Source organism: Canis lupus, chromosome 29 (assembly GCF_048164855.1).
Source record: "Canis lupus baileyi chromosome 29, mCanLup2.hap1, whole genome shotgun sequence".
NCBI lineage: Eukaryota > Metazoa > Chordata > Mammalia > Carnivora > Canidae > Canis > Canis lupus.
Genome location: NC_132866.1, coordinates 33,444,122 through 33,471,819, shown reverse-complemented (window position 1 = coordinate 33,471,819; position 27,698 = coordinate 33,444,122). Strand labels below are relative to the sequence as shown.

Here is a 27,698-nt window from a genome sequence, read left to right as displayed (position 1 = left end):
TTAAAGGATGTGCTATAATATTATGTGTCTCTCCCCATAAGAAGGCATGTTTCCGGGGGTAGTGACAGTGTCTGCTTTATTCATCCATGATGCCAATAACACAGAGAGGAACCAATAAATGTCTGTTGAATGGATAAATAATCAATGAATGAGAGAAAAAGAAGAACCTACATGGGCAAGGAACCTGGGAGGGTTTGGAGAGAGAGAGAAGAGTAGCAAAGGACATAGGAAGGTCCTATGAGAAATGGAGAAAGGGTTTTGTGAACTGAATCTCCATTAACTCTCCCGGATCCAGGCAGATGAAATTGGCACTGCTTTTCAATTGAGGCAGGAAAGACCAAAATGTTACTATTGTTATTCCCATTTCAGGGATGAGAACATTGAGGCTAGTTCCATCTGGGAGATGTGGATGTAGCTAATCTGAACCCAGAACTGAAGGCTAGTCTCTTGGCTCCAAACCATTGCTTTGCAGGGTGGAAAAAAATAACCTCTGCCTAAAGTGACCAGTCGGAGGATAGTGCTGGTGAGAAGGGATCACAGGACCCTGGGAGCCCCGGGGAGGGGAGAGAAGGACGGGCGTGAGGGGCCAACCCAGACTCGGGGCTCAGGGGACGACAAACCATAATTTCGCTTAAAACGGCCAGCTACCATTTGGTATTGAAATCTGTGTAAGAGCATGAACTAACTAACCAGCCCCTGGGAAAGCTCCGGCGCGTGGCCTTGGCAGGTGTGAAGGACTTCGGGCGTGAGTGCCTGGACCCATCTGCCGCTGCGCGTGGGCCCGCAGAGCCCTTGCGAGCTTCTCCCGCCTGGAGCTTTCTCTGCCCCCATGGGACTGTCTCCCTCTGCCTTGACCGGCCCGAATCCACATCCGTCCAGGAGCTCTACTTCCTTTAATCCGCCTCCAGCCTGCCGGCCTTCGCTCTGCCCGGTGTTGTGGTCTGTGGGTGTGCTCAGCTCTCACCTTTCAGCGACCTGACCTTTGCGACCATTTCAGGGAGCTGAGCTCCTGCGTGCACAGCCCGAGGGCCTCGCGGGGCGGGGGGGGGGGCTGCGGAGGCCGCGGTGAGCAGGGGCTTCGGGCACCCGGTCCCGCCAGGCCCCCAGGCCCGCAGGCTCCGGCCGCTCTCGGCTGCGGCTCGCGGTCCCGCTGGCTCGGTCAGGATGAATGGACGAGCGAAGGGATGAACGCAGGGAGCGTGCGCTGTGTAGCCAGTGCTCCCTGGAGGGCGGAGGCGAGGTCAGGGCCCGGCCGCCGCGAGGCCTCGGAACTGCCCCCGTCGCCCCGACGGTTTCCTGGGAGAGCCGGGCCTCGGGGTCACCGTCGGGAAACTGGGCGCGATCGTGCGGGGCACCGAGGCCCGCGGAGGGCACGTGGCCTCCCTTGGGGTACCTTTGCCTCTGGCCCCGTGGGCCCCGCGCCCGGGGGGGGGGCGAGAGACCCGAAGCGGCCTCCCTGTCTCCACAGAAGGAGGACCTGCCCGACCCGCGGGCGGTGGATCTGTACGAGTTCCGCTTCAGCGACTTCCCCATCTCCGAGCACGAGCTGATCAAGTGTGGGCTGCGACTGTTCTTTGAGATAAATGTGGTGGAGAAATTCAAAGTCCCGGTGGAGGTCAGAGAGCGTTTCATCTAAAATAGCGTGTGATTCTGTTGCTGTTCTCACTCGTGTTTCCCCTGGTTCAAAAGATTAACTTCAGTTTGGATTTTCAACTATTATTAACTTTGTAAACGTATCAGTGTAAACCCTGTAAACAAGACCAACCTGTCTTTTTAGATAAGATTGTCACAGGCCTTCTAACCTTTAGAATTCTATTCCAAAGTCTGAATGCTGTTGTCTTCTTTGGGGGGCAGGTTCTCACCAGGTGGATGTACACCGTGAGGAAAGGGTACCGCTCCATCACCTACCACAACTGGCGGCACGGGTTCAATGTGGGGCAGACCATGTTCACGCTGCTGATGGTAGGTGCACAGAGCTGTGAACCGTCGTGAACTCGTGAGCTCGACGAGAAGTGGATGTGGGCCCGCACTTTAGATCCGTAGTTTTGGAATTTGTGGACACAATCCTATAAACCCCAAACGCCCCCGCGTTTGATGCCAGGGAGCATGGGCATCCCTGGGCACATGACTAGACTATCAGTGGGGCATTCATACACCTGGCTCCTTAAAGGAAAATTCTGGCACCTGCTGGGCTTTGCAATTGCCTGTAGTGAGCTGCAATACCCAAGAAGTAAAGCCAACTTGATCTGAAAACAGGGTAGGTCATCTTCTCCTTTGCAGGCAGTTGCAAAGAGGTGTATTGCACTTGCTCAGAGGTGTATTCATCTAAATATATATATTTAAATATAAATATAAATATATTTTTTTTATTTTTATTTTTTAGACAGGAAGACTAAAGAAATACTATACGGATCTTGAAGCCTTTGCCATGCTCGCTGCTGCTTTCTGCCATGACATCGACCACAGAGGCACCAATAACTTGTATCAGATGAAGTAAGTGACGTCCGTGCACTGGCCATGTCTGAAGGCACCTCGGGGGAGAAGAGAACCAGTCCTGTCCCTTAGCCCTGTCAGCTCTTCTTCATCACGCTCGCGAATCTCAGGGCCACGTTCGGCTCCTTCAGAGCTTCGGCCGTCCGTGAGAGTGTCCGCTCCTTCTCCCGGGAAGCCCGCGGCCCCGCAGCCCCCTTCAGCCCCTTCCCCTTATTTCCAGACGCGCCCTGCCTTGTTCGTATCGTAAAGGCCTTCGCTCCTCCTTTCTTCAGCTTGGTCAGAGGGTGGACTTCGTGTATGAAAGTGCCGGGCCCTGGTTTACACGTGTTGGCGCGGGTGGAACCCTGGCCCCTGCTCAAGCCAGAGGGCGTCCCTTCCTGGGCCCTCTCCCCTTCCCCCCCGAGCTCTCCCTCAGCCGGCTCGGCGTCTTCTCCTCACCGCTGCCTTCCCCTGCGGTTATTCACACTTTGGAAGCCTCGGCCTCCTCATCTGCAAAGTGAAAATTATAGTAATGGTACCTACCAGGGAAGGTCGTTGTAAAGATTAAATGAGATCATGCGTATAAAGCATTCAGCTCCCGGTGGCCTCTTGGCAGTAAATAAATACTAAGTGTTATTATGATGTCACTGACGCTCTTCAAAATTCATCAGCGGTGCCGTGGCCGGGCAAGCCCCTTGATCACAGATTTTAAGCTGCTCGGTCGGCCTTCGACACACCGCATCCTCACCTCTGACACACCACCTACCCCTTTCCAGAGGCGCCAGGCATTTTAGAGAGAACAAGTCTGGGAGTCTGGGTTTGTGGGGTCCAACCCCTTCCTGGTTGGGGGAGCTTGGGGCAAGTCACTTGGTCTATTTGAGATTCTGTTTGTGAACCATAGAATGGGCGCGATCTCCACCTCTCAAAGACTGTTGTGAGAATCAAGTGAAATTACGTGTATATGAGACTCCTTAGTGGGTGCTCAAGAAAAATCCACTCAGTGAATGAAAAGCACATTGTGAGCAGCGACTTCTTACTTTTAGCAACTCTCCCTATGGGGCTCTGTCTTGAAAAGAGGACTGGCACCGGGACTCCGGGCTGGGGACATCTTCCTCTCCAGAGGTTCCGGCCCGTGTCGGCCATCCTGCACTCCTCACTCCAGTCTCCGGACAGGGGCTGGGTTCCCTTCCTCTCCTCTGATCACTGCATGAGCCATGTCAACTCCAAAGCCGCTCACATTTATTGAGCACCTATGGCGTGCTGAGCCCAGCTAAGATCTTGATACTCGTCGCCTCCCACATGAGAGCTACTATGGCCTCCCTCTTTCACTGAGGAAGAAACAAGCTCAAGAAGGCAAAGTCCAATTACCAAATTGGATACGACATCTGGCTTCCAGTTTTTGGGAAGGATGCAACCACCTCTGAGGTCTCCGCTTTGGCCGGGCATGTGGGGTCCGAGTGGGTCCCCCTGTCCATCAGCTAGGGGGGCGCTGACCTTCTCCCACCATTTCTGTCGACTGGAAGGACTGGGCGCCATGTCCAGGCTTCCCCACTGCAGGCACCTTAGCACCGGTGATCCTGGTTCTAGTAGCTCTGCTACACCGCCCTGACCAAACACAGTCTTTCTGCACACTGTCTGTCCCTCACTAGTGATGCTCGATGAGTCTCTTCACATCCCTATTCTGGAAGAATTGCTCAAGAGTCCACAGAGATATGGAGACATCACACCGGCAAAAGCAGCTCATGGAAAGGTTGAATGAAACAGAATTATTATTCTCACATGGATGGTTACAACTCAGGTCACTGTGGGAGGGTGACATGAAGTGACAGGGACACAGATGACTCTGCTTCCTGGCGGGACCTTGTGCCCTCGGTCTGATTTCTTGTCTCCATAAGATCTCGCCCCCTTCATTCTGGTTTCCACCGTCATCTCCCAGCCTTAGACTACCCTCTGACAATGCCTTCGAAACCTGGCCATTTTCACATTTCTGTTCTTACCTCCAGCTCTCCTGTGCCCTTTGTTGACTTTTCCAGCCAGTTTGTTTTCTGCTTTCTTTGTTCCTTTCATTCCCTTTCCTCGTTTAGTTTTTCAGCCCTCTTGTTTTTCTGCCTCTTGACTCTCTTCCACCTTGTCCCAGAAGAAATGCAGTTATCAGGACAAAAGTAGGAGGAATTTAAGAATTTATCTCATTCCCCCATCCAACACAGGCCTCTCCTTCACTGCCTTCCTCCTGACATCCTCAAGTTCACTTCCAGTTTCTCCCATAATGGCCCACAGGGCACACAGATCTACTTTTAGATGATTCTATTGGTGGGATGTTCTTCATGATACTGAACTGAAATTGGTCTCCCAGTAACATCTGTTTGTCCTCTTCAGGTCTCTCTGAAGCTGCTAGAATATGTTTAATTTCTCAACCACAGTCCATTCCTTCATATTAAAGAGAATGATCACTTCCCCCTCCCGCCTTCCTGGTTGAACACAGCCAGTTGTTTAAACCATTTCATATATGTCAGCTTCCACGCATCTGATTTTATTTGCTATTCTTCTGTGAGTCCACTCTAGTGTTCTTATGTCATTCTTTAAGTGCAGGTCTTGGGGTTTAACACAATAATCCATACAGGACCTGACGTAGTTTAGATTTCATTATAATTACATTTCATCTTCTTGACTCTTCATTTCACTCTTAGTTGAAATTGCCATGTCACACTCTGTTAGCCAATGGATTAGTTGTTTTTCCCAGTTTTCTGTCATTGGAAAATTATTCATGATTTTCATTGATATTCACTCAAGTCACTAATAAGATTATGCATCAGAACAAGAGCAAGGGCAAAATTTCAGGACCCAGGGCTGGAAACCTACTCCCAGGCTTGATGACCGTCAACTGAGCACACTCATTGGGTTCTGCTGCCCAGCTGTGGGAGTGGATACACTTAGAACTCTAGCTTGTACTGCAGATATCCTGAGGTATCCTGTCAACTGCCTTGCTGAGATCCAGACACACATGGTCCATGGCCTTCCACTCCCACCAACCCTGTCACAGAAGGTCCATCACATCAACCTGGCATTGTGTTCTCCTTCTAAACTTTCTCTGTAAGTGCTCATGAACTCTGAAACAGTTTAAATTGGTTCAGAGATAAAGGTCAATCTTTCTCTTTTGTCATTTATAAGCTGTGTCATTTTCTGCTTCTTAAACTTTAGGATAAAATGTACTTGTATCCAGTCTTCGATCATCTCCTCCACCACTTCAAAATTCTCCAGGGAATACTGGCAATGGTGTTCCCCACTACCACCCCCCCCCAAAAACAATCCTCAGATTTCTTAGGAAGTTGGAATGTTACTCATCTACCTTAAAAAGAACCCCTTAGTGCTTTCTTACCAGCACTGCCCCTTGCTGGAGTTATAATTTTCAAAAATCATTCTTGGAAAGACCAAGAAAACCAGTAGGTTGACTAGTCAGGTCACACCACAATCTCTGTTACTTGAGTTTCTCTCCTTTGGTTGTTTTCTTCCTGAGTGCCTGGACAGTATCACAGTCTAAACTAGCTGTTTTCCATACTTTAAGTTCACTGTTGCCAGACTTCAAAAATAGAGAATTATTGATGGATGGTGTGATTTAAAAAAAAATTTTTTTTCTCATGATCCCATTGAGACTTTAAATAACATCTCTGAAATTTACTTTAAAAAATATATCGTGCCAAATTCATTTTCTCTCCAAATATGTATATACATCTGTGTGTGCATCTGTGTGTGTATATAAATTCTTTTTTTTCTTTTTGAACCATTTGTGAGTCAGTTGCAGACATCGTGACACTTTACCCTGAAATGTTTCAGTATGTATCTCCTAAGAATAAGGGTGGCATTTGCCCACATAAACACAACATGATGATCACCCTGAGGAAATTTAACGCTGGTACAGTACGATGTCCCAATATAGAATATTTATTCAAATTATTCCAATTTCCCCAATAAACGACCTTTATAGCTTTTCTACCCCTCTGATTCAGGATCTAATTAAGGATCACCCCTGGCATTTGTCAAGGATTTTTAATCTCTTTAAATCTGGAATAGCTCTTCAACCTTTTCGTGTCTTTCTGAATATTGCTATTTTTTAGTCTAGGCCAGTTCTTCTGTGGGCAAGCCCTCAATGTGGATTTTCCCAGTAGTTTTTTAATTACCAAATTCAGGGTAAATATATTTTTTTAAGATTTTATTTATTCATGAGAGAGAGAGAGAGAGGCTCCATGGAGGGAGCCCGATGCAGGACTCGATCCCCGGACTCCAGGATCATGTCCTGGGCCAAAGGCAGGCGCTAAATCACTGAGCCACCCAGGGATCCTCAGGGTAAACATTTTTGGTGGGAATTCATGGATGATGCCCTTCTCAGAACATCAGGAGGCCTGTGATAGCAATTTGTCCCATTATTTATGAGGTTTAGTTAAATTATTTATGGGCAATATCCAGGAGATCTCTTTATGTAAAGGAACATTTTCTCCTTTGTATTAATAAGTAATCCATGAGGTATTATTTTGAGACTAGGTGTATTTCTAACTCCCCAGAAATCTTTCTTAAATGATTTTTTAAACCTAAGGGAATTAAAGACACCATTCTTTTCTGACTGGAATTAAGCTTCAATTAATTTTTTTAAATCTCCAGTGCTGACACAGAGGAGGTATTTAAATATGTGCTAAAATTATGATCAATTATAATTTTGCTCAGACATAGTCTGATTGTTCCCTAACTAGAGCATTTGGTTTATCAGACTTGTCCATGACCTGTTACCATCTCCTCTACTCCCTAAAGTTCTGATCTTTCTGAAATAAGATGAAACTTCTCTACTAAGGCTGCCACACAATGTCTGATTTCTTCCTTTCTTAAAACTATTTATTCATTCCATATTTCTTTTTTTCCCACTCTCCCTCACCCCTCCATTGGAATGAAATAGAATAGAATAACAAAGTCTTCACATGACCTGTGTAGGCCTTTGGCCTCAGCCTCCCTCCATCACTTTCTCTTTTTTCTTTCTTTCTTTCTTTTTTTTTTTTTATTAAAGATTTTATCTATTCATGAGAGACACGCAGAGGCAGAGACATAGGCAGAGGGAGAAGAAGGCTCCCCATGGGGAACCCAATGCAGGACTCCATCCCAGGACCCTGGGATCACGCCCTGAGCCGAAGGCAGATGCTCAACCACTGAGCCACCCAGGTGTCCCATCATCACTTCCTCCTGCTACCTTTTATTTTCTAGGGCTTCCTCAAACAGAAAGACTTAAAGGAAGACAGGGCACCAAAGACTGAGGCCCCCACTTACAGAAAGCTGAGACCTAACCATTAACAAATGGGAAGTTTAACCTAAAATTTATGTCCCTGCCTTGGAGGAGGAAAGAAAGATCACTTTATAATCATTCTTATTTTGGTTCCTCAATTTTTTTTTTAAGATTTTATTTATTTACTCATGAGACACTGAGAGAGAGACAGAGACATAGGCAGCGGGAGAAGCAGGCTCCTCACAGGGAGCCCAATGCGGGACTCAATCCCCGGACCGGGATCATGCCCTGAGCCAAAGGCAGACACTCAACTGCTGAGCCACCCAGGTGTCCTGGTTCCTGGAAATTCTTAATAAACATTTTCCATGCAAATGATCTGTGGGCCTTCAACTGGTTTGTTACATGTTCTGGGAGTCACAGCACAGGCCAGTGCCAGCAGCTCCAGGGAGCCTAAAGATTTTAAACTTAAAGATGCAAAGGATGAACCAAACTTCCTCATTTAAATAATTCAGTCATTTTATGCATTCAACAAATTAGGTTTTTTAAAGAATTTTTTAAAGAGCATATTCTCTTGTTCTAAATCTAAAAAATCAGTCCCAATATGTTACTTTCAACATTTCACAGGCATTAGAGGAGAGGGAGAAGGAAGAAATGGAAAACATCCTCAGAGAATAAAGACTCTATACTGTATGGACTCATGGGTAATCTTTAAGCAGCTAAAATTATGGCATATCCTCTTCCTCCTAGATCCACGTCTCCATTAGCAAAGCTTCATGGATCTTCCATTTTGGAGAGGCACCACTTGGAGTACAGTAAGACTCTACTGCAAGATGAGGTACATGAGCTTTTCTCCAGGGCAGCTCAGAGGCTCTGGATCAAAGCACCAACCCACAGGAAATGCTTAGAAAGAGGATGGCCTTGAGTAATGGCTCAAAGAGTTGGCAGTCCATACCCTTATTGAAATCAATTGCTAGAAATGGCTATTTTACTACAGTTTTGAACAGCCAGGTTGGAAGTTGGTGAGATAGAAAGAGTCATGGAAAGTCACAAAATCTCTGTGAGTCCATGGAGAAAAAAGAAAAAGCTTATGGTGGATGTGAGAGGGCTCTGCGCATCCTCAGGTATATATAAATGGAGAGGAGAGAGGAGGGTACATAGCCAATGATTTTCTTACTCGCGGGGCATGCACTGTGAGGCTTTGTCTGTATCTTTGAGGAAGTCAAGCTTTGGTAGTGGAGGGAAGCGTGAAATCAAGATATAAGACAGAAATAGCTGCCATCAGAGATGCACTGGCAATGCTCTAAGTTTCTAGAAGGAGATGCCACGTTCAGGAGTGCACATGGCATAGGGGAGCAGAGAGGTGGGATCAGGGAGGGCTTTGTGCAGGAAGTGGCTTGAGCTCGGTCTTGAATTCACTTTGATTTGGCCATGTCATGTACTACGAACATTCCACAGGAGGCCGTCATTCTTCTGTCTTTTATCAGTTTTATTTCAGGGGTATAGAGCTTGTGGAAAAGTTGTGGATACATAATTCAGTTATACTTAAAAAAAATATCTTGAGAAAATTCCAAACCAAAACTGATTAAAATGAGTCATTATTGGATGGAGGGAAACACTTTTGTCATAGCAGAGAGCTTGTTTAGAATCACACGTGCTCAGTTGGAGAAATAAGCCCTCTGGGGAGTGGAGCTTTTCTCAGCTTCTGTAACAATCTTTTATAAAAGGCTTAAGGAAGGAACATACGGAAATATGTCTAAGTCTAGAGATAACACTAAATTCTCCCAAGTAATGTAAAGCCAAGAGGGGAAAGTAAGGCAGAGTGACCAGGCAGAAATATGGAAAAAGAGAAAAACAACACTTGAGTGTTTTTATTTATTTATTTTTAACTTTTTAAATTTATAATAGTCACAGAGAGAGAGAGAGAGAGGCAGAGCAGAGACACAGGCAGAGGGAGAAGCAGGCTCCATGCACCGGGAGCCCGACGTGGGATTCGATCCCGGGTCTCCAGGATCGTGCCCTGGGCCAAAGGCAGGCACCAAACCGCTGCGCCACCCAGGGATCCCCCATTTGAGTGTTTTTAATAGACCGTGATTGATGCCACGACCAAGTGCATTAGAATTTGCGGGCCTAGGGTGCACAGGCTGTTAAAAACAGATCCCGGGCTTCATTTTGCACTTATTGATGGGGCTTTCTGGGATTCTGGCCCAGGAATTTGTATTTTTGTTAAGAATGATAATTCTGGTGTACAGCCAGAACGTCTATGGGTTTATAACATAAAAATAATGATATTATTTGTTCTATGACAATTAAAAGGAGTGGAGTTGAAAGTAATTCAGGAAGATAAGAGTAAACTGTTATTACTAATTTGTTATGAGTCTTTGTTGGGACAATCTTATATTTTTGAGTAAGAATTTTCTCTACTTACATAATCAGTAGTGTCACTGATTATGTGACATCCTAAGCAGGTACTATTGAATATAATTTATTATTTAATTTTATATATACCTACTAAAGCAAAATATATTTTAAGAACTTCAACCAAGTGTTTAAATGCTTAACATGATGGGGGTGGGGGGGCAACCTACTAATTGAAGACTTTCAAAGCCTGTAAATAGAGTCGCTAAGCAATATAATCACAGAGTTTTTTATGAGCAGGGAAATGGAACGCTTAAAAAAATGAAATTTTCAGCCTTCAGATGTTCTTTGTACACTTTTGGGAGACAATGTTGTTCTTTTATTTACTTTTTTGTATAAAGAAAATATTTGCATTAAAAGCATTTCAGTAAGGGAAATCCTCATGATTTATATAATAATCTTGACATTTTGTGGTCATTACTCAGACATTTTGTTTACCATGAGGCTTTGAATTAAAGTGTCCTTGTATCCTAGTAGAGTGGGATCCACCGTTCTGAGAATTAAGAACTACATGTAACCATACAGAAGTTCACTCTTTCACCTGAGTGAACAGGTGGAAAACTGGCTAGTCAAATTTGTAAGAGTATAAATTTTAATGTCATAATAGTATTGTAGAAACAACAAAATATACTGCTCAAGCTTAACCCTGTTACCGTTCAAAACACTGCTTTATAGAATTCATGATAATTCTATGTATGCTTTACCACACCAACCCCATCTTATACAAATGAGTGAAGAAGCAATGAAATGGTCACAGCAGCCATAAACACGTTAGCAATCTCTTTGTAGGGTGTCACCAGTACCATGCAGAACACTAGAACAGCCTGTACTTTCTCCTGCCTTACCTCACCTGAAAGCCCTACCCAGGATGAACTGGAGTCATTCCTGCCTATTTTGGGAATTTATATGTTTACTGCCATTTTTATAGTAGGAGATAACAGAGACCCTCGCTGCGGATTAGTGAAACCAGCTGAGCAGGTGGGGGTTCTGCTGAAATGAGCTGGGAAATAGGCCTCCTCTCTCACTCTGGCACACCTGTCCCACCCACCTCAGGTTTTCAGCACAATCCTCAGGAAAACAAATGGAATATTACAAATGTACATGTTTTTAAAATTAATGACTTCATAGTGGTTGTAAAAATTATACTTGCCAATATAAAAACTCAACCATAGGGAAAATTTCAAAAACAAATTTACAAAATTATTTCAAATCCTATCACTCAAAAATAGCTACTTCACTAACACCTGATGAACTTCTTTGCAGCCACCCTATGACTAGACAGGTGGGATAGGAACAATTTTAGAAAAATAGGATCATACTATCCAAGCTTTTTAAGTCAGAGTTCATGTTTTTAAAATCAGCTTTATTGAAGTATAATATGTGTACAATAAACTGCATCCCTTCAATGTGTACAATTCTATAAGTTTATACAATTTTTACACCTAGGAAACCACCACCACAATCAAGATATAGAACATTTTTAATCCCCCCAAACCATTCTTCATGTGCCTTTGCAGTGCATTCATCTCTCTGCTCCCAGCCCTAAACAACCATTGAAATGCTTTTAGTCACTATAAATTAGTTTAGATTTTTGTAGATTTTATATAAATGCAATTATACAAGTACTCTTTTGTGCTGGCTTCTTTCACACAAAGCAATAATTTTGAGATGTGTCTGCATTGTATATATCAGTGATTCATTCCTTTTCATTGTTGACTAGTTTTCCATTTATCTTTATGTAATTCTGTTTGAATTCAATGGAAGAAACATTTTGGAACTAGAAATAATTGCAGAACTTTAGACACTGTGTCTTTAAACAAGAGATACTAGCTCTTTTTAAAACTTTTTATCTAAATTCAATAAATTAACAAATAATGTATTGTTAGTTTCAGAGGTAGAGGTCAGTGATTCATCAGTCTTATATAACACCCAGTGATCATCACATCACATGCCCTCCTTAATGTCCATCACCCAGTTACCCCACTCTCTCCACCCCCTTCTCTCCATTCGACCCTTAGTTTGTTTTCTAAGATTAAGAGCCTCTTATGGTTTGTCTCCCTCTCGGATTTCATCTTGTTTTATTTTTCCCTCTCTTCCCCTAGGATCCTCTGTTGTTGTTGTTTTTTTTTTTTCTTTTTTTAAGATTTATTTATTTATGAGAGACAGAGAGAGAGAGAGAGAGAGAGGCAGAGACACAGGAGGAAGGAGAAGCAAGCTCCATGCCGGGAGCCGGACGCGGGACTCGATCCTGGGACTCCAGGATCGCACCCTGGGCCGAAGGCAGGCGCTAAACCGCTGATCCACCCAGGGATCCCTTTTTTTTTTTTCTTAAAGATTTTATTTATTTATTCATAGAGATGCAGAGAGAGAAAGAGAGGCAGAGACACAGGCAGAGGGAGAAGCAGGCTCCATGCAGAGAGCCTGACGTGGAACTTGATCCAGGGCCTAGGCGGTGCTAAACTGCTGTGCCACTGGGGCTGCCCGGATCCTCTGTTTTGTTTCTTAAATTCCACACATGAGTGAGATCATAATTGTGTTTCTCTGATTGATTGATTTCACCTAGCATAATACCTTCTATTTCCCTCCACATCGTTGCAAATGGCAAGATTTCATTTATTGAGATACTAACTCTTAGAGTCATCTAAAATGAACAAATGACTGTGAAAAATTGTGAAAAACTATAGCTCAGCATTTAGATGTTTGATATTTTTAGACAATATGTGTTAACAGCATTCTATTAACTCACTGCTATGAAACGTTAAGCAATTAAAATACTTCTACTCCTTCCACATCTTTGCCTCTGTTTTGTAAGGTGTTTATTATCATTGGTATTTTTTATCGGTATTTATGAAATTTACACGTTGCTCAATAATTTCCACAATTATTTATCCTTTTTTAAAAAGTTTTTATTTAAATTCCAGTTAGTTCACAAACAGCAAAATATTCAGCTCAGATGTATAATTTAGTGATTCAACACTTACATACAACTCGGGTGCTCATTAGGACAAGTGCATTCCCCATCCCCTACTTCCCCCATGCCCCCACCCCTTGCACCTCCAGGAGCCATCACTTTGCTCCCTGTAGTTAAGAGTGTTTCTTGGTTTGCTTCTTTTTCCCCCCACAGTCGTTTGTTTTGCTTCTTAAATTTCACATATGAGTGAGATCATATGGTATTTTTCTTTGACATATTGCGCTTAGAATAATACTCTCTAGCTCCAACACAATTGTTTATTCTTCTACTTTTAAATGGGCTCAATACTTACAATCAATCCTTCTAAGATGGCTTCTCCATTCCTGTGTGTTTTATTGACTCATGTCTTGATTGATGTGATGATCTTGATTGGCTAGATTTTTGTCAAATTTTTCCAAGAGAGGCTAATCTAAGTACATGCTTAAGAATACCTGTTTGTGGTATCCCTGGGTGGCACAGTGGTTTAGCGCCTGCCTTTGGCCCAGGGCGCGATCCTGGAGACCCGGTATCGAATCCCATGTCGGGCTCCCGGTGCATGGAGCCTGCTTCTCCCTCTGCCTGTGTCTCTGCCTCTCTCTCTCTCTCATGAATAAATAAATACAATCTTAAAAAAATTAAAAAATAAAATTATCAGGTGTATAATTAGTATATCTAATAATTGGATGTACCAGATATTCTTTATTAAAGCTCCTTAATTAATACAAGCAAATTTTAAATCTATTGTTATATTTATAAATGATCCTAGAGAAAACACTTTTATTTACTCCCCAAACTTATACACTGTTTACATGAATGTCTGCTAATACTATTTTTTTTAATTTTTTTAAAATTTATTTATTCATGAGAGACATAGAGAGAGAGAGAGAGAGAGAGAGAGAGAGAGAGGCAAAGACACAGGCAGAGGGAGAAGCAGGCTCCATGCAGGGAGCCCATTGCGGGACTCGATCCCGGGTCTCCAGGATCACACCCTGGGCTGAAGGCGACGCTAAACCACTGAGCCACTGAGGTGTCCCTGCTAATACTATTTTTATAGTTTAAATTACCTTACTCAAAGTATAGTAGAGGGGTAACTTAATTCAAGAGAGAAAGCTGAAATGAAAAAGGTGACTGAAAGACCTAGTTTTTCTTTTATGCTAATTATCTTTATTTCCTTAAGCATGATTTGGTTTGTTTGTTGAATCAAAGGCAAATTAATGATTGCGCTTCATTGTGACTTTTTAAAAATAGTCCCATTTATGTGAATTTTTATCTTACAGAGTTTAAATATCTTCCAGAACCTAAATAAACGCCAGTTTGAAACAGTCATTCATTTGTTTGAAGTTGCAATAATAGCAACTGACCTGGCTTTATATTTCAAGTAAGTACAGAATTCCCTTATATTCTGTGTGCTTCTGCCTTACATAAAAGACCCATTGCATTCCGGTTAAAAGGCATTTCTTCACACATACATTTATCCACTTTACTTTTGGATTATCAGTAGAATACCCTCAAGGTATCTGATAGTTTACTAGGCATCTGAAAATATATTTTAGAAAACTAACCCCCTAACGTCAATTAGTTGGTTACCTGAAGAAGTTTGAATTGAAGAATGTACAGCAAGGTTGGTAGATTGTCAGAGGAGTGATGCCACACAGCCTTATGAGGTGATTTTTGTTGTGGTGGATTCATCATGGTTCAGAGTCTGGTATTTAGAGTTGCAGGAGCAGACATTTGATTCTGCTGGAGTCTGGAAGCTAAAAAATCTTGGTGATACTGATGCATATTAACCAAACTCACATAATTCTGAGTTACATACAGCAGAGCACTAGCCTATTTATAATAATAAGAATAATCAAAGAAACCAGATACTCCAAGCTTTTGCCCATTTTCTTGTCAGTGAATTATAAAGTTCTTGGTGAAAATGGATTAGAACAAGGTGAATTAGTTATAATATCCAGCTATTTAATGACTTAGATTGTAGTATCAATACCCAAATATCCGTAACCCAGATTCAACAAATGCTAAGATTTTGCCACACCCATCTGAGATCATTTTTTTTTAATGGAAAAAAAGTAATGCAATTGAGGCATCCCATCACACTCCAAGAAAAGACCCTCCCTTCTCCCTCACAGATACCATTCTTTTTTTTTTTTTAAAGATTTTATTTATTCATGAGAGATACACACACAGAGAGAGAGAGAGAGAGAGAGAGAGGCAGAGACACAGGCAGAGGGAGAAGCAGGCTCCATGCAGGGAGCCTGACATGGGACTCGATCCCGAGTCTCCAGGATCAGGCCCTGGGCTAAAGGCGGCACTAAACCACTGAGCCACCTGGGCTGCCCCAGATACCATTATTCTGATGTTGATATATACTTGTTCTTTCCATCCATGTTTTTATGTTGTTAAATGTGTTTTCAAATTTTCCATAAATAGTATCATACTGTACATATTTTTCTGCAACTTACTTTTTCATGTAACATTAGGTTTTAAAGATTTACTTTGGTGGTAAATGAAGATCCAGTTCATTAGTTTTATTAACTGTATATTCAACTGTATGAATATGCCATAATGAATTCATAATGAATGATTCTTCTATGAATGGACATTTAGATCGTTTCCAACTTTTCATTTTCGTTGACAATGTTGTATTGTATATCCTTGTATGCATGTGAGAGTTTCTCTAACATACATGGTTAGACATGGGATTGCTTTAGGACTTGCAAATCTTCAGTCTTATACTACATTGCAAAACCGCACTCCTGAGTAGTTTCCCCAACTTAAATTCCCACCAGCGGTGTGCAGGAGTTCCTATTATCCCACATCTGGACTACCCTTTACCTGGGGACACTTGTTTATCTTGTTGAGTGTGAGATGGTATCTTATTGATGTTCAAATTTGTATTTTCTTTTTTGCCAGTGAGGTTGAGCATCTCATGTATTTTAGGTTCTAATTCTTTGCTGGTTTTATGCATTATATCTCATCACAGCCTGTGGCCTTTATGTTTATGTTATGATCTCCTTTGTCACATGTTATTTTTAGTTTCGATGTATTCAAACTTAGGGATTTTTTTTTCCTTTTGTGGCTTGTGCTTTTTCTGTCTTAAATCCTTTCTATACCAAGTTTAACAGCCACTCCCTATTCTCTTATCCCCTGACCCCTTAGATCCACTATGTGGATATCTGATGCAAAGTGGGAACATGAAATCTGAAAAGCACATATTAAAGATACTTTTTATCTCTGGTCTTATATGCTTAAACTGTTGCACAGCCATATCTTTTTTAGGAAGAGAACTATGTTTCAAAAAATTGTTGATGCTTGTGAAAAAATGGAAACTGAAGAAGAGGCCATCAAATATGTAACCATTGATCCAACCAAAAAAGAGGTTATCATGTAAGTAGTCAGAATTTTATTCCTCTTTTGGAAAAAAAAAACCCCACCAAAATACTCCTTATTTTGTGTATCTTTCTTCTTAACAATTGTTGTTTTCTCCCAAGGGCAATGATGATGACTGCATGTGACTTGTCAGCTATAACCAAACCCTGGGAGGTACAAAGTCAGGCAAGTACAGTTATGTTTCCTTTTCTGTCATATGCACAGGTACTATCTAGGTCCCATATAAGAGCAAACATGAAGATTCTGGCAATCTCGGAATTTTGTTATAGCTAGCAATTATGTGACTATATATTTTGTAAGCAATTATCTTTCATTATTGTAGAACAAACAATGAATTTATAATTTAAAAAGAAAAAAGAAACTTGAGAAGTTAAGACAAAAATAAAATGTTCCCTGTTGGATTTCTGCTAATGAAGAAAGGCAAATGGCTTTCAAGAGCTCACAAATGTCAGTAAGACAATAGGTCATTTGGTTAGGCCCCAGAACAAGGCAAAGAGAAGGGACCTTAGAAAGAAAATGCTTTCTGCAAGGAATTATTTACCATTGAATATGCTGCAAAAAGTTTATATAAAATTATTAGAAGATAAATCAGCATAAAACAAAGATGAATCATTAGTGCTTTCCTCTATCAAGGGTGGTTTTGCTCCCACAACCCTGCTGTCAATCATTAAAAGACACTGTCTATAGTAAGTTCATGTTTACAGGTGTCTTCTCTAATTCTTTGCCTTGGGGAGTGAGAGTCAGGAGCTACTAGTTTGCTACTTGATTTCTTGCTAACTGGATGAAAGAAGCTTCTCTTTTTTCCTCAGTGAATTCTAGGAAAAACCCAACTTAGAAAAGAGCCAGAATTCACTGGGTTCAACTATAACTGTGGGTTGTATTTGGAAAGATGGAATAATTGGAACCATCAAATTTCAAACCAAACGCTTGTGCTCTTTCCACCCTGATATGCCTATTCTTCCTCCTTTATTCTTTATCTGCACAATTGCCCAGGCAGGAAACCCGGGGCTTTGCATGAAGTTCATCTCCCCATTCCTGTCGTCACACTTGTTATAGCCTCAGGTCAGACTCCCACCCTTCTTCATCAGCACTAGGGTGGCAGGCATCCTCCTAAGTGATCCTCCCTCATCCTTAGCTACCCAGCCCTCCTCTGAGCTGCTGCTGGGATTGTTTATAAATAGAGCTTTGCCCAGCCACTCCTCTGCTTAAAAGCCTTCTAAACTCCCCACAGCCAGAGGTTTTCAAGCTTTCTTTTAAAAAAAGAAGTAAGGTCCATCCTCCACAAAGAGTTGTATACAAAGATCACTTTATATAAAAGAAAAAAGCAAAGTTACTTTAGCTTATTATCTCTCTTGACCCCTACCTGTTTGGCCTGCTAGCGCACTTTAGAACAGTAGGACTGCAGGAATAAGAATCCCTGGTCTAGAGAATCAAACTTCCTAGCAAAGCTTACATGGCCCGTCACTACCTGTTCTTAATGCACACTCACCAGATTATTTCCTGTCACTCTCCTATTCACCACTTCACATTCCAAGCTCTGGACATTCAATTTTATCTCTGCAGGTAGTCTCCCCCTCCTCTTTATCTGAAAAACTACTATTCATCCTTGATACAACATAAATGCAAGCTCCTTTTTCACAAGCTCCTTGATCCACCTCACTTCATTCTACTACTGTTCTAGCACTTTATCCACATAGTTTATATAACCATCTCTACTAGACTGGAAGCATCTTAAAGGAAAAAAATCACATCTTATTCTTCCTGGCAAGCCTGCTTCATGCCAGTATAAGGCAGTTAGTGGGTGTTCAGTAAATTTGATAGATACTGGGTTTTTTAAAGCTATATAAATTTACCTTCAAATATCCTTACACTATAATCAAGTAAAGCTGTGTTCTAATCTAATCTGTGTGCATGTGTGTGTGCATGAAGGTAATATGCTAGACGCTAACAGATAAGCAGCACAAGAGGAGGATGTGTGGGAAGCTTCAGAGCTTGAAGCAAAATGTAACAGAATTAAACATCCTCCCATCTCCCCTTTTCATTGTTGAGAGGTCGTGGCAATACAAATAGGAGATAGGTACTCCCAGAATGGGCCTAGAATGCTGAAGTGGCAAGAGAAATTTCCCTTTCCCATTTAGATATAATCTGTAGGTGATATATTTTTATTTATTTATTTTTAAGATTTATTTATTTGAGAGAGAGAGAGAACAGAAGAAGGGGCGGAAGGAGAGAGAGAGAGAGAGAGAGAGAGAGAGAATCTCAAGCAGACTCCCTACTGAGCATGAAGCCCAACACGGGGCTTGATCCCATGAATCTGAAATCATGACCTGGGCCAAAATCGAGAATCAGAGGCTTAACTGACTGAGCCACCTAGACACCATCTTTCTAAAACCAAAGAGTATATGGTGTGACAACACCTCAAGCATTAATATAAACGGTATCCCTAAATGTCACTCATAATGGTAAAATACAAATTCTCTATTAATAAGTCACTTTCATGAACCAAATCCTATTCTTATTTGCAGGTGGCACTTTTGGTTGCAAATGAATTTTGGGAACAAGGAGATCTGGAGAGGACTGTGCTGCAACAACAGCCTATTGTAAAGACCTTGACATAAAAATGCACTATTAATTACAAATTATCAATACAAATCATCTCTTTTCCTGAGTCTTAAAAAACTATCCTTAAAGAATTTATTTCTCTTTCTAGCCTATGATGGACAGAAACAAAAGAGATGAACTACCTAAACTTCAAGTTGGATTTATTGATTTTGTTTGTACTTTTGTATATAAGGTAAGTTAAAAAAAAAATGATTATATATAATCATTTGAGGATGAGGATTTTTCTTTCAAACTGTTACCAAAATCAAGTCACTGATATGAAAAGCCATGAGTGATAACCTTGATTCTCCAAAATAGTTTGAGGAATTACCCTAATCTCATTCAGAGGTGGAAGAAAAACTAGGAGAACTCAGACATGAGCACATTGTACAGACCAGACTTACTTGGAAAACAGCACCTGTCCTCCCTGTTTCCATGGCACTAAGTTAAACTCATCCTAGCAGCTCTGAGCACTGTAACAATTCCTTACAGCTCCTTCTCTGCATATGAAACGTACTGAAAATCAACTATATGATTTAAACCATTTCTGACCTAAAATTCTCTCTAGGAGTTCTCACGGTTTCATAAAGAAATCACACCAATGCTGAATGGTCTTCAGAACAACAGAGTAGAATGGAAATCCCTAGCTGATGAGTATGATGCAAAGATGAAGGTGCTTGAAGAGGAGGTGAAAAAGCAGGAAGAAGGAAACATGATTGCAAAAGGTTAGAAGGAATCTGTTTCTGCTCCTTGTAAAGTAACAGGAGTCAGGCTGAGCTTAATCTCACATGACAAAACCATAAGTAAATGCAAACAGGAAATTTGCTTTTCCAAATAAATTGATTAGTGCTTTTCAGATATCTCCACCCCCAAAACAAGATCTTATGAATAATTTCAGGAGGAATTGACTGGTCTAGTTGAAGTAGGAATTGGGGCTAGGCTTCCTCATCCACACTAGTATCTGACTAGAGTACCTCTGTAGAATAATGAGATTTTAGAAACATGAAAGCCAGAACCAGTTGGATCACGGTTAGGTGAGAAAACAATTTTAGTCCTAACATTACACATCAGCTATGAGACTTGGGCAACTTGCTTAACCTCTCTGAGCTCAATATTCCTCTCTACTTAATGAGATTTTGCAGATCTCCCTCCAGCCTCCCTTCCGGATTTAAGGAAGGCCCACATGAAAGCAAAGCTGGCCAGATGAATGGTGTTACTTGACGGGTATTCCAAGACTGTGCCTCAAATGTCCCCATATAGTGCTGTTTTTCTGATGAAACTTCTATTGCTGGGGTCTCTGTTGGGCTTAACATAGTTATCTTCAGAAAACCATTGTTAAGATGTTTAAGATCAATGATGAGTTTATCAGATGACTGAAATGTCATCTTCAAATGGGAATGCTAATGTCATGACGATGTAGGAAAAGATGTTAGGGTTTGAAGCAGATGGTCAAGAAAGGATTCTTGAGACATCTTTGGTGCAAAAATAAAAAGGTGATTTTAATAAAGTGCAGTGACAGGGCTTGTGGGCAGAAAGAGCTGGACTCATGAGGAGTGGCCCATTATATACTTTCAAGTTGGGAGGGGGCTGGGGATAGCATAAGTCTCTGAGGAATTTTGGTAGCAAGGTTTCCAGGACCTTGAGGGGGCTAGCTATTGTTGGGAAAAGGTGATTTATTACCGTCTAATAAAACCTGAGTCATGAGACCCGTCATATGTATATTGGTGGACCATATGCTTGGGGGACAATTGCCAACATGTATCTTGGCAGGTAGAGATAAAGGAGATTTCTAAGGAATCTTTATATGTTAAAGTTAGACTTACAGGATCCTCGAGGTCGGGCTAAGGTTGCCTTTTGCCCTTAGCAAAGTATTAACATGGAGGCGGTTGACTCCCTGGAGGAATGTCACTCTGCCTGTTGCAAGAACTTGTCAATGGGCTGTAGGTAGTAAGGAAATTAATTTTTCTTCTGCCTTTGTTTCCCACATCAATGACTTAATATTTTGTCTTGAGGGTTCAGCACTTAAAAGGTTTTGTAAGAAATTTTTATTGTTTAACCAAGAAATCATCTCTATCTGGAAGAGCTCCGTAAAACAAAAACATACCACATTCCTTTTAGATAGTTCTATTTTGTTTACTGGTATTAAAAAAAAATCATGGTGAGAAAAAGTATTTTGCTTAAAAGGTTAAGGATGTCCTTCAACAGAATAAAAGTAGGAGTTTGACTTCTTCATATCCATTCACCAATGTATTTTTTGGGTGTCTATTCTGTGCAAGGCCCTGTTAGGCAGGGCCTGGGGAAAGTTGGGGTCCTTATCTCAGAGCTTACCACCTGGTAGGGGAGCTAGACAGTAAACCAACAAATGAGCAATCGATTATCTACCTATAATCATGAACAATTGATTATAACTATCAGAGGAAGCATAGGGAAGGCTTTCCTGAAGAAGGATGCTTATGCTGAACTCTGAATACAGGAGGCTTTGACTAAGCAAGAAAAGGATGAGGGGTTGGGGAGGAAGCCAAAACTAGAATATGCATGACAGCCTTGATGTGGAAATAAGCCTGACGCAACAGAGGAATGTAGGAACTAGTGTCTCGAGTCTACAGAGCAAGCAGGCAAAGAGTTCCAGATGAAGCTGGTAAGGCAGTGCTGCTGAATAGTGTTGCCTTAAAGGACTTGCTTGGGGATTTGTCCTCTAGAAGAGCAAGGGGGGAGTCATCATGGGGATTTAGAAGGGAAAGCAGTAACCTGATTTGCACTTCAAAAACATAATACAAGTGGTAAATTTTATGATGCAAGTGAAAAGCAAAGGTATTTCTTAGTACAATTAAATTTAATCCTTGTCTCAATTTTATGATGAACAGGCTATCAGGTTAAGTGGCTCCTGACATTTTCTTCTAGTATTCAGTATATTGGATATAGATCTTCTGTCTTTATTTGCATAGAAAATTACTTCTGAAATTTCTTCCTTCTACCCTGAGAAGTCTCTGTGAACTAAGAACATTATTTTGTATCTTTAGGCAACAAGCTTCATGCCTGGCACAAAGCAACAAGTCAGATTTCCAGACTGTGCAATTCAGTGGTTTGCTTGAGAAACAGATGTTAAGTGGTTAATCATTTATAAGATTGTTTTTTAAATGGACCAACTCTGAACATGAATTCAAGTTTTTAAATGGTCAAACACGTAGTACTTGTTTTAAGCTAAAACTATTAACTAGGTAAAAGTTGATACTAACATCATGAGAGTGTTAGAATAAAAACACTGTGTGTCCACTGATTCCCAGTACTACTGCTTTTCTCCTTTTTCCCAGCCACAGAAGATTCAGGAGGTGGTGTTGATGACAAAAAGTCCAAAACCTGTCTCATGTTATAATCCAACTGGTCTAAATTTCAAATATTGTTTCTACTTTCGAAGAAAAAAAGAAGAAACAAAAGAGCTTCAGCAAACTTCATTCAGCACACCATCAACTGAGTAAGAGTATCTCCAGATAGGCTACCCTTGTGACCACCAAAAGAAAATATATTGCTAGCCTGAAAACCCTGAGGGTAAAATAACGTTCCACAAAAGTACGAAATTAGAAGATGAAAATAAGTGCATTTTTGGTGCCAATCTGTTTTAAATTAAAAATATATAATCCTGAAACTAGTCACCAATTCTTTTTTTCAAAGGTTCTTATTAATAGTATTAATAGTATTTCCTAGGGCTACCATAACAAAATATCAGACTGAGTGGTTTAAAGCACAGACATTTATTTTCTCACAATTCTGGAGGCTAGAAGTCCAAGATCAAGGTGTTAGCAGGGTTGGTTTCTATGAGGCCTCTCCCCTTGTAGATGGCCATCTTCTCCCTGTATCTTCGCGGTCTTTCCTTTTGTGTGTCAGTGTCCTAACCTCCCCTTCTTATAAGGACACAGTCATAATGGATTAGGGCCCATTCATGATCTCATTTTACCCTAATTACCTCTTTAAATATTCTATCTTCAAATATAGTCACATTCTGAGGTACTAGGGGGTTAAATTTCCACATGAATTTTGGGTGGAGAGACACAATTCAGCCCGTAACATTAATAATTGTGATTCATACCTCAAATTCCTTCCTAAACTAGAAATCTCTCATCAACACATCTTAAGAATGATAAATACAGTATATAATTTATAACATCTGTAAGCACTATATACAAAGCAAATAACAGGATGTCAAATTTTATTCCATCTGAAATGCTTATCATCTCTTTCCTCTACTTTTTATCCTTGATAATAGAAGGGTGAAGACCATACTGCTTTTGACAGTTTCTAAACTATGTCTATGTCCTACGCCCATCCCTCTCCCCAAGCCTGAAAGCAATTGTTTTACATAAAACTAAGAATATTTTAAAATATTTTATTCTCATTGAAAGAATTATCAGTATATAATGCATTCCCTGGATAATCCTAATGTAAATTAAATCAGATAATAAATGTTATGCATTATTAAGAAGCATGTGATTTGATTATGTAAGAATTTTATTATCAAATGCAGTTTAGAGGAACTTCAACAGAGGTTATTTTTTAAAAATGATTACTAGAACTATCTATCAGGCATTCTAAATATTGATTTGTCAAATCAAGGACAATCAACTACTACTTAATGGTGCACATTTGGACATCAGAGAAATTTAGGATTTCTTCTTTTACTTAATCTATGATCATAGACCAAATAATAATAATTATGCCATAGATTCTGCCACAAATTTTCTTGTCAAAGACATCTAAATATTAATGAATCAGACTGACAAATTATGAACTTCAAATGTTTTGTTATACAGAAGATTTGTTCAGTTTGAAGCGGTCAAGAAAGAATAAAGTCACCATTCATTTTATGTTTACAAGTAAAAATAGTAAGATTTAGAATCATAGGATTGCTATTTTCACATTAGTATGTAAGATCTGTGAGAAGTAAAATTTTTGTCTATTTTTTTGTCCTGATAAGGATTGTTGATTTTTTAATTTAAATTCAACTAATTGACACATAATGTATTATTAGTTTCAGAGGTAGAGGGCTGTGATTCATTAGCCTTATATAACACCCAGTGCTCATGACATCACATGCCCTCCTTAATGCCCATCACCCAGTTACCCCATTCCCTCCATCCATCTCCCCTGCAGCAACCTTCAGTTTGCCTATTTTTGTCTGTTTTATTCCTGACTCTATCCTGGCACTTAGAGAGTAGTGCCTGGTACAAGGTAGGTTCTCAGTGAATATGAATGAATATTTTGAATAAATGTCATAACAGACAGGTATAAATGAGGAGTGCCCATAAGGTAGTAAAATATTTTTTAGAGGGGAAAAAACTCATTCAATATATAGACACAAATGGGTGTTGTCTATTAAGTCATCACCTTGAATAAGTGATACACATACACCTTCTTTCCATCACTTAAAATAATTTTGAAGGTCCACTTTTAGGATTATTTTAGAAACTGCCAAAGAACCTCTTCCTTTAGCTTTTGTGTGATTTTGGACTCCAAATTATCAGCTCAAACAACTTCCCCTCCTCATTCACTAGAAAGCAAACTGAGGACCAGAGATACACCACCCCTGAAGGTCTGCAAAAATAGGAACTTTGCTTAAGTAAGAGCAAGCAGAAGAAAGCATTAGCTTCATATCCCAAACCAGTGGCCCACTGAACACTACTGACTGCACTACAGCCAAATGTGAAACAAGTATCTCAGAGAATTAATCTTTAAACTCATCTTGAGGTCTTTTCAAATACTTCTTAAAAACATGACTTCCATTATGTATGAATCAACTGTTATGATTATATATAATGATCTAAATTTGTTAATGAACCTGATGTCCATAAACCATACTTGCAATACCAAATACATGGATCTGTTTTAAGAGCCTAGTTTTTCTAGTTATCACTTAATTTTATAGGAATTTTATTTTCTGATGATCACTAACTATGAATATATTTTTATCATAAAAATGTTTTAGCTACATATATACTGATTATCAGTTTGCTGCTGGACATTTCAACACTTTTTCCTCAGAAACCAAGATTCCTTTTTATTCACTATAAGTAGTGAGATTTAAAAAAAATACAATTTGTTTAAGAAATAAGGGGATTTAAAAACAATGTTCAATATTAATAAACCAATACTGATTTTACTGTTTTTTGATGGTTTATAAAGGATTGCATAATTATTTCCTAGAGAGTTCCTTTGTAGCAATCTCACATATAATAGAAGCCTGATGAATATTTGAATTAATGAATAACAACTATTTAATAAAAGGAAAATCTCTGATACTAACCATTTAAAAGTAAAACACTAAACTACTTATCCTGCAATTTAATGCTAATCATTCCAATGTTTAAATGCCATTTAAAATAGTTTATCTTCAACAAAATAGTTGAAATGCTATGATTGCTTTCTATAGGTCCTCTCTCTTCACCAAATCGTCCATTTTCTCCTCTATCCATCTCTTTATTCTTTACAAAAATGGGTTAAAACCTTTTTTAAAAAATTAAATCCATTTAAAAATTTGATGAAATCTATGGACTCTTTCCCTCCAAAAAATACACATAATCATCGAACTCACATACAGATTCTAGGAGTACTTAGCACACCCACTGACTCTGAGGGGTATGATCATCAAATTAAGAAGTTACATTTTATAATATATCCTGGCATATAAGTATATCCATATTTTATGACTGTATCTGAGATAAGCTCTAGCAATACTATTATTCAGTTAAATTATCTTATAGAATCTCTCTGTTGGAGAGTCAACTTTTGTGAACCTAATAACTGTTTAAGACTTCTGGGACCTCATTTGCCATGCCCTGCCACCCCATGGTATTAATTTACTTTATAATAAACTACTCACATGCTGGGAAGTCAAATTTGATTATAACAAACTCCCTTAAATACTATAGGTGAGAAGGAAGCAAAAGAAAGGTAAGGCTAGAAACTGGTGGTAATGGGAAAGAGGGGTGCCGATATATCAAAAGAAAGCAAAAAAGTTGAAGACATACTCTATTTTATCATTTTTGCGAGACACCAATAATTCTAATAATTTAAACTAATTTAGGCAAAGGAAGATAATAAGAATGAGTAAAGACAACTACAAACTGCAGGAACAATGGACTCCCTGTACAGTGTGCTAGCTTCATCCTCTACGAGCTATAAATGGAGCAGTTGTAGGATAAGCAATTGAAAAGATACATAAGAGAGGGGAAACATGTCTCCAACAGAACTGAAAGACTTCCAAAGCAGCCAACATCTTGAAAGTAGTTGGATTTTTATTTCCGAAGACAAACCACTCAAGCTGCAACTTGTAGATAAATTTTTTGTGAAGAGTTTCAAAAAAAAAAACGAAGTGTCAAAGTGTACTTTCACATTAAGGAATGTGGGCTTCTCTCTTCCATCTCACAGAAATAAATCTTGAAAATAGTCATCAAATTCTTCTTCTCTATTTAAAAGAAAAAGTATACATATTGATTAAAATCAACAGTTATAGAAAAAATTACTGGGTGACATATGTGATTAATGAAAATAAAATATTTTAACTTAATATAATTTGCTGATTTTTATATATATTGATACATTTCATGATACAGCCAATCAAAACTAAGAATTAGTTTTTGGAATAATCATAACTATACTCAGACTGATTAAATTTAAAATGTTTTACATGTTGTCACCTCTCCCTAAATGTTTTTTTTCCAAAGATTTTATTTATTTATTCATGAGAGACAGAGAGAGAGGCAGAGACATAGGCAGAGCAAGAAGCAGGTTCTCCACGGGAAGCCCAATGCAGGACTAGATCCCAGGACCCAGGGATCATGACCTGAGCCAAAGGCAGATACTCAACTACGAGCCACCCAAGCTCCCTCCCTAAATGTATTTTTTACCTAAGATTTTTACCTTAAAGTATATTCTTTGTGAAATGTTACTGCTTTTCTTTACTTTTTTGGTGGACTTTGTAACTTATCTGTTCATTCTCATTCCAAACTATAGTCTGATCAAGAAATGAATGAAAAAGAAAACTATTTTCAGGAAAAAAACAAGTCTTACTCCTAGGAATGGGGAAAACCTGCTTAGGCTATAGGTTTTTATTGCTCTGAGAATAGTAAATATATTTGTAGCAGTAAATATCATGTCTCAAACAATGAGTCAAACTCTGAAAGGAGATATGAAATTGTATTATATAATATGTTAAAATACTACGAAAACTGTGTCAAGTACGAAATAAATATTAGCGCTGGGAACCAGAGTGGTACAGGAAAATACGACAGGGTTTCAAGTCAGAGAGTGTTTAAGTCCCAGCTCTGTCACTTATTGGCTTAGATGAGCAGGTTACTTAACTTCTCTGGGCTCAGTCTCCTTATTTATTCAATGGAGAACATTATATTTCTTCACAGAGGTGCTGTGAGGATTCAATGTATATACACGCAGCTGTATATTTGTATATTGTTGTATATTGTTTTCTTCCTTCTGGGATAGGGAATTATGCTGGAAAATCAAATTGAGTCTACCAATCTCTTCAGAAAAAGTTTTTATTTTTTTATTATTTTTTATTTTTTTAGAAAAAGTTTTTAGATGAAGGATCTATAATGG

At 39.9% G+C, this 27,698-nt stretch overlaps 2 protein-coding genes across 13 annotated transcripts in view; one reads left to right on the top strand and one right to left on the bottom strand.

The window, feature by feature from the left end:
- PDE6C (phosphodiesterase 6C) overlaps positions 1-22,740 on the top strand; it is a 47,877-nt gene extending 25,137 nt beyond the window's left edge. Inside the window, exons 12-22 of one of the 8 annotated variants that reach the window (XM_072806005.1) lie at positions 1,469-1,615; positions 1,855-1,962; positions 2,384-2,493; positions 8,483-8,570; positions 14,378-14,478; positions 16,368-16,490; positions 16,595-16,658; positions 19,019-19,093; positions 19,204-19,287; positions 19,663-19,819; positions 22,412-22,740. In XM_072806005.1, coding sequence (XP_072662106.1) covers positions 1,469-1,615; positions 1,855-1,962; positions 2,384-2,493; positions 8,483-8,570; positions 14,378-14,478; positions 16,368-16,490; positions 16,595-16,658; positions 19,019-19,093; positions 19,204-19,287; positions 19,663-19,819; positions 22,412-22,467 — 1,113 coding nt within the window. In that variant the 3' untranslated portion in view covers positions 22,468-22,740. Of the gene's footprint in view, positions 1-1,468; positions 1,616-1,854; positions 1,963-2,383; positions 2,494-2,713; positions 8,217-8,482; positions 8,571-14,377; positions 14,479-16,367; positions 16,491-16,594; positions 16,659-19,018; positions 19,094-19,203; positions 19,288-19,662; positions 19,820-22,405 lie in introns of those variants that run through there. The other 7 variants (XM_072806007.1, XM_072806009.1, XM_072806008.1 and 4 more) reach the window with 7 other exon arrangements.
- Positions 22,741-26,362: 3,622 nt separating this feature from the next.
- LOC140621116 (protein FRA10AC1) overlaps positions 26,363-27,698 on the bottom strand; it is a 38,096-nt gene continuing 36,760 nt past the window's right edge. For all 5 annotated transcript variants that reach the window (XM_072806013.1, XM_072806012.1, XM_072806014.1 and 2 more), the window contains one exon: positions 26,363-26,550. In XM_072806013.1, the coding sequence (XP_072662114.1) occupies positions 26,508-26,550 (43 nt within the window). In that variant the 3' untranslated portion in view covers positions 26,363-26,507. The remainder of the gene's footprint in view (positions 26,551-27,698) is intronic.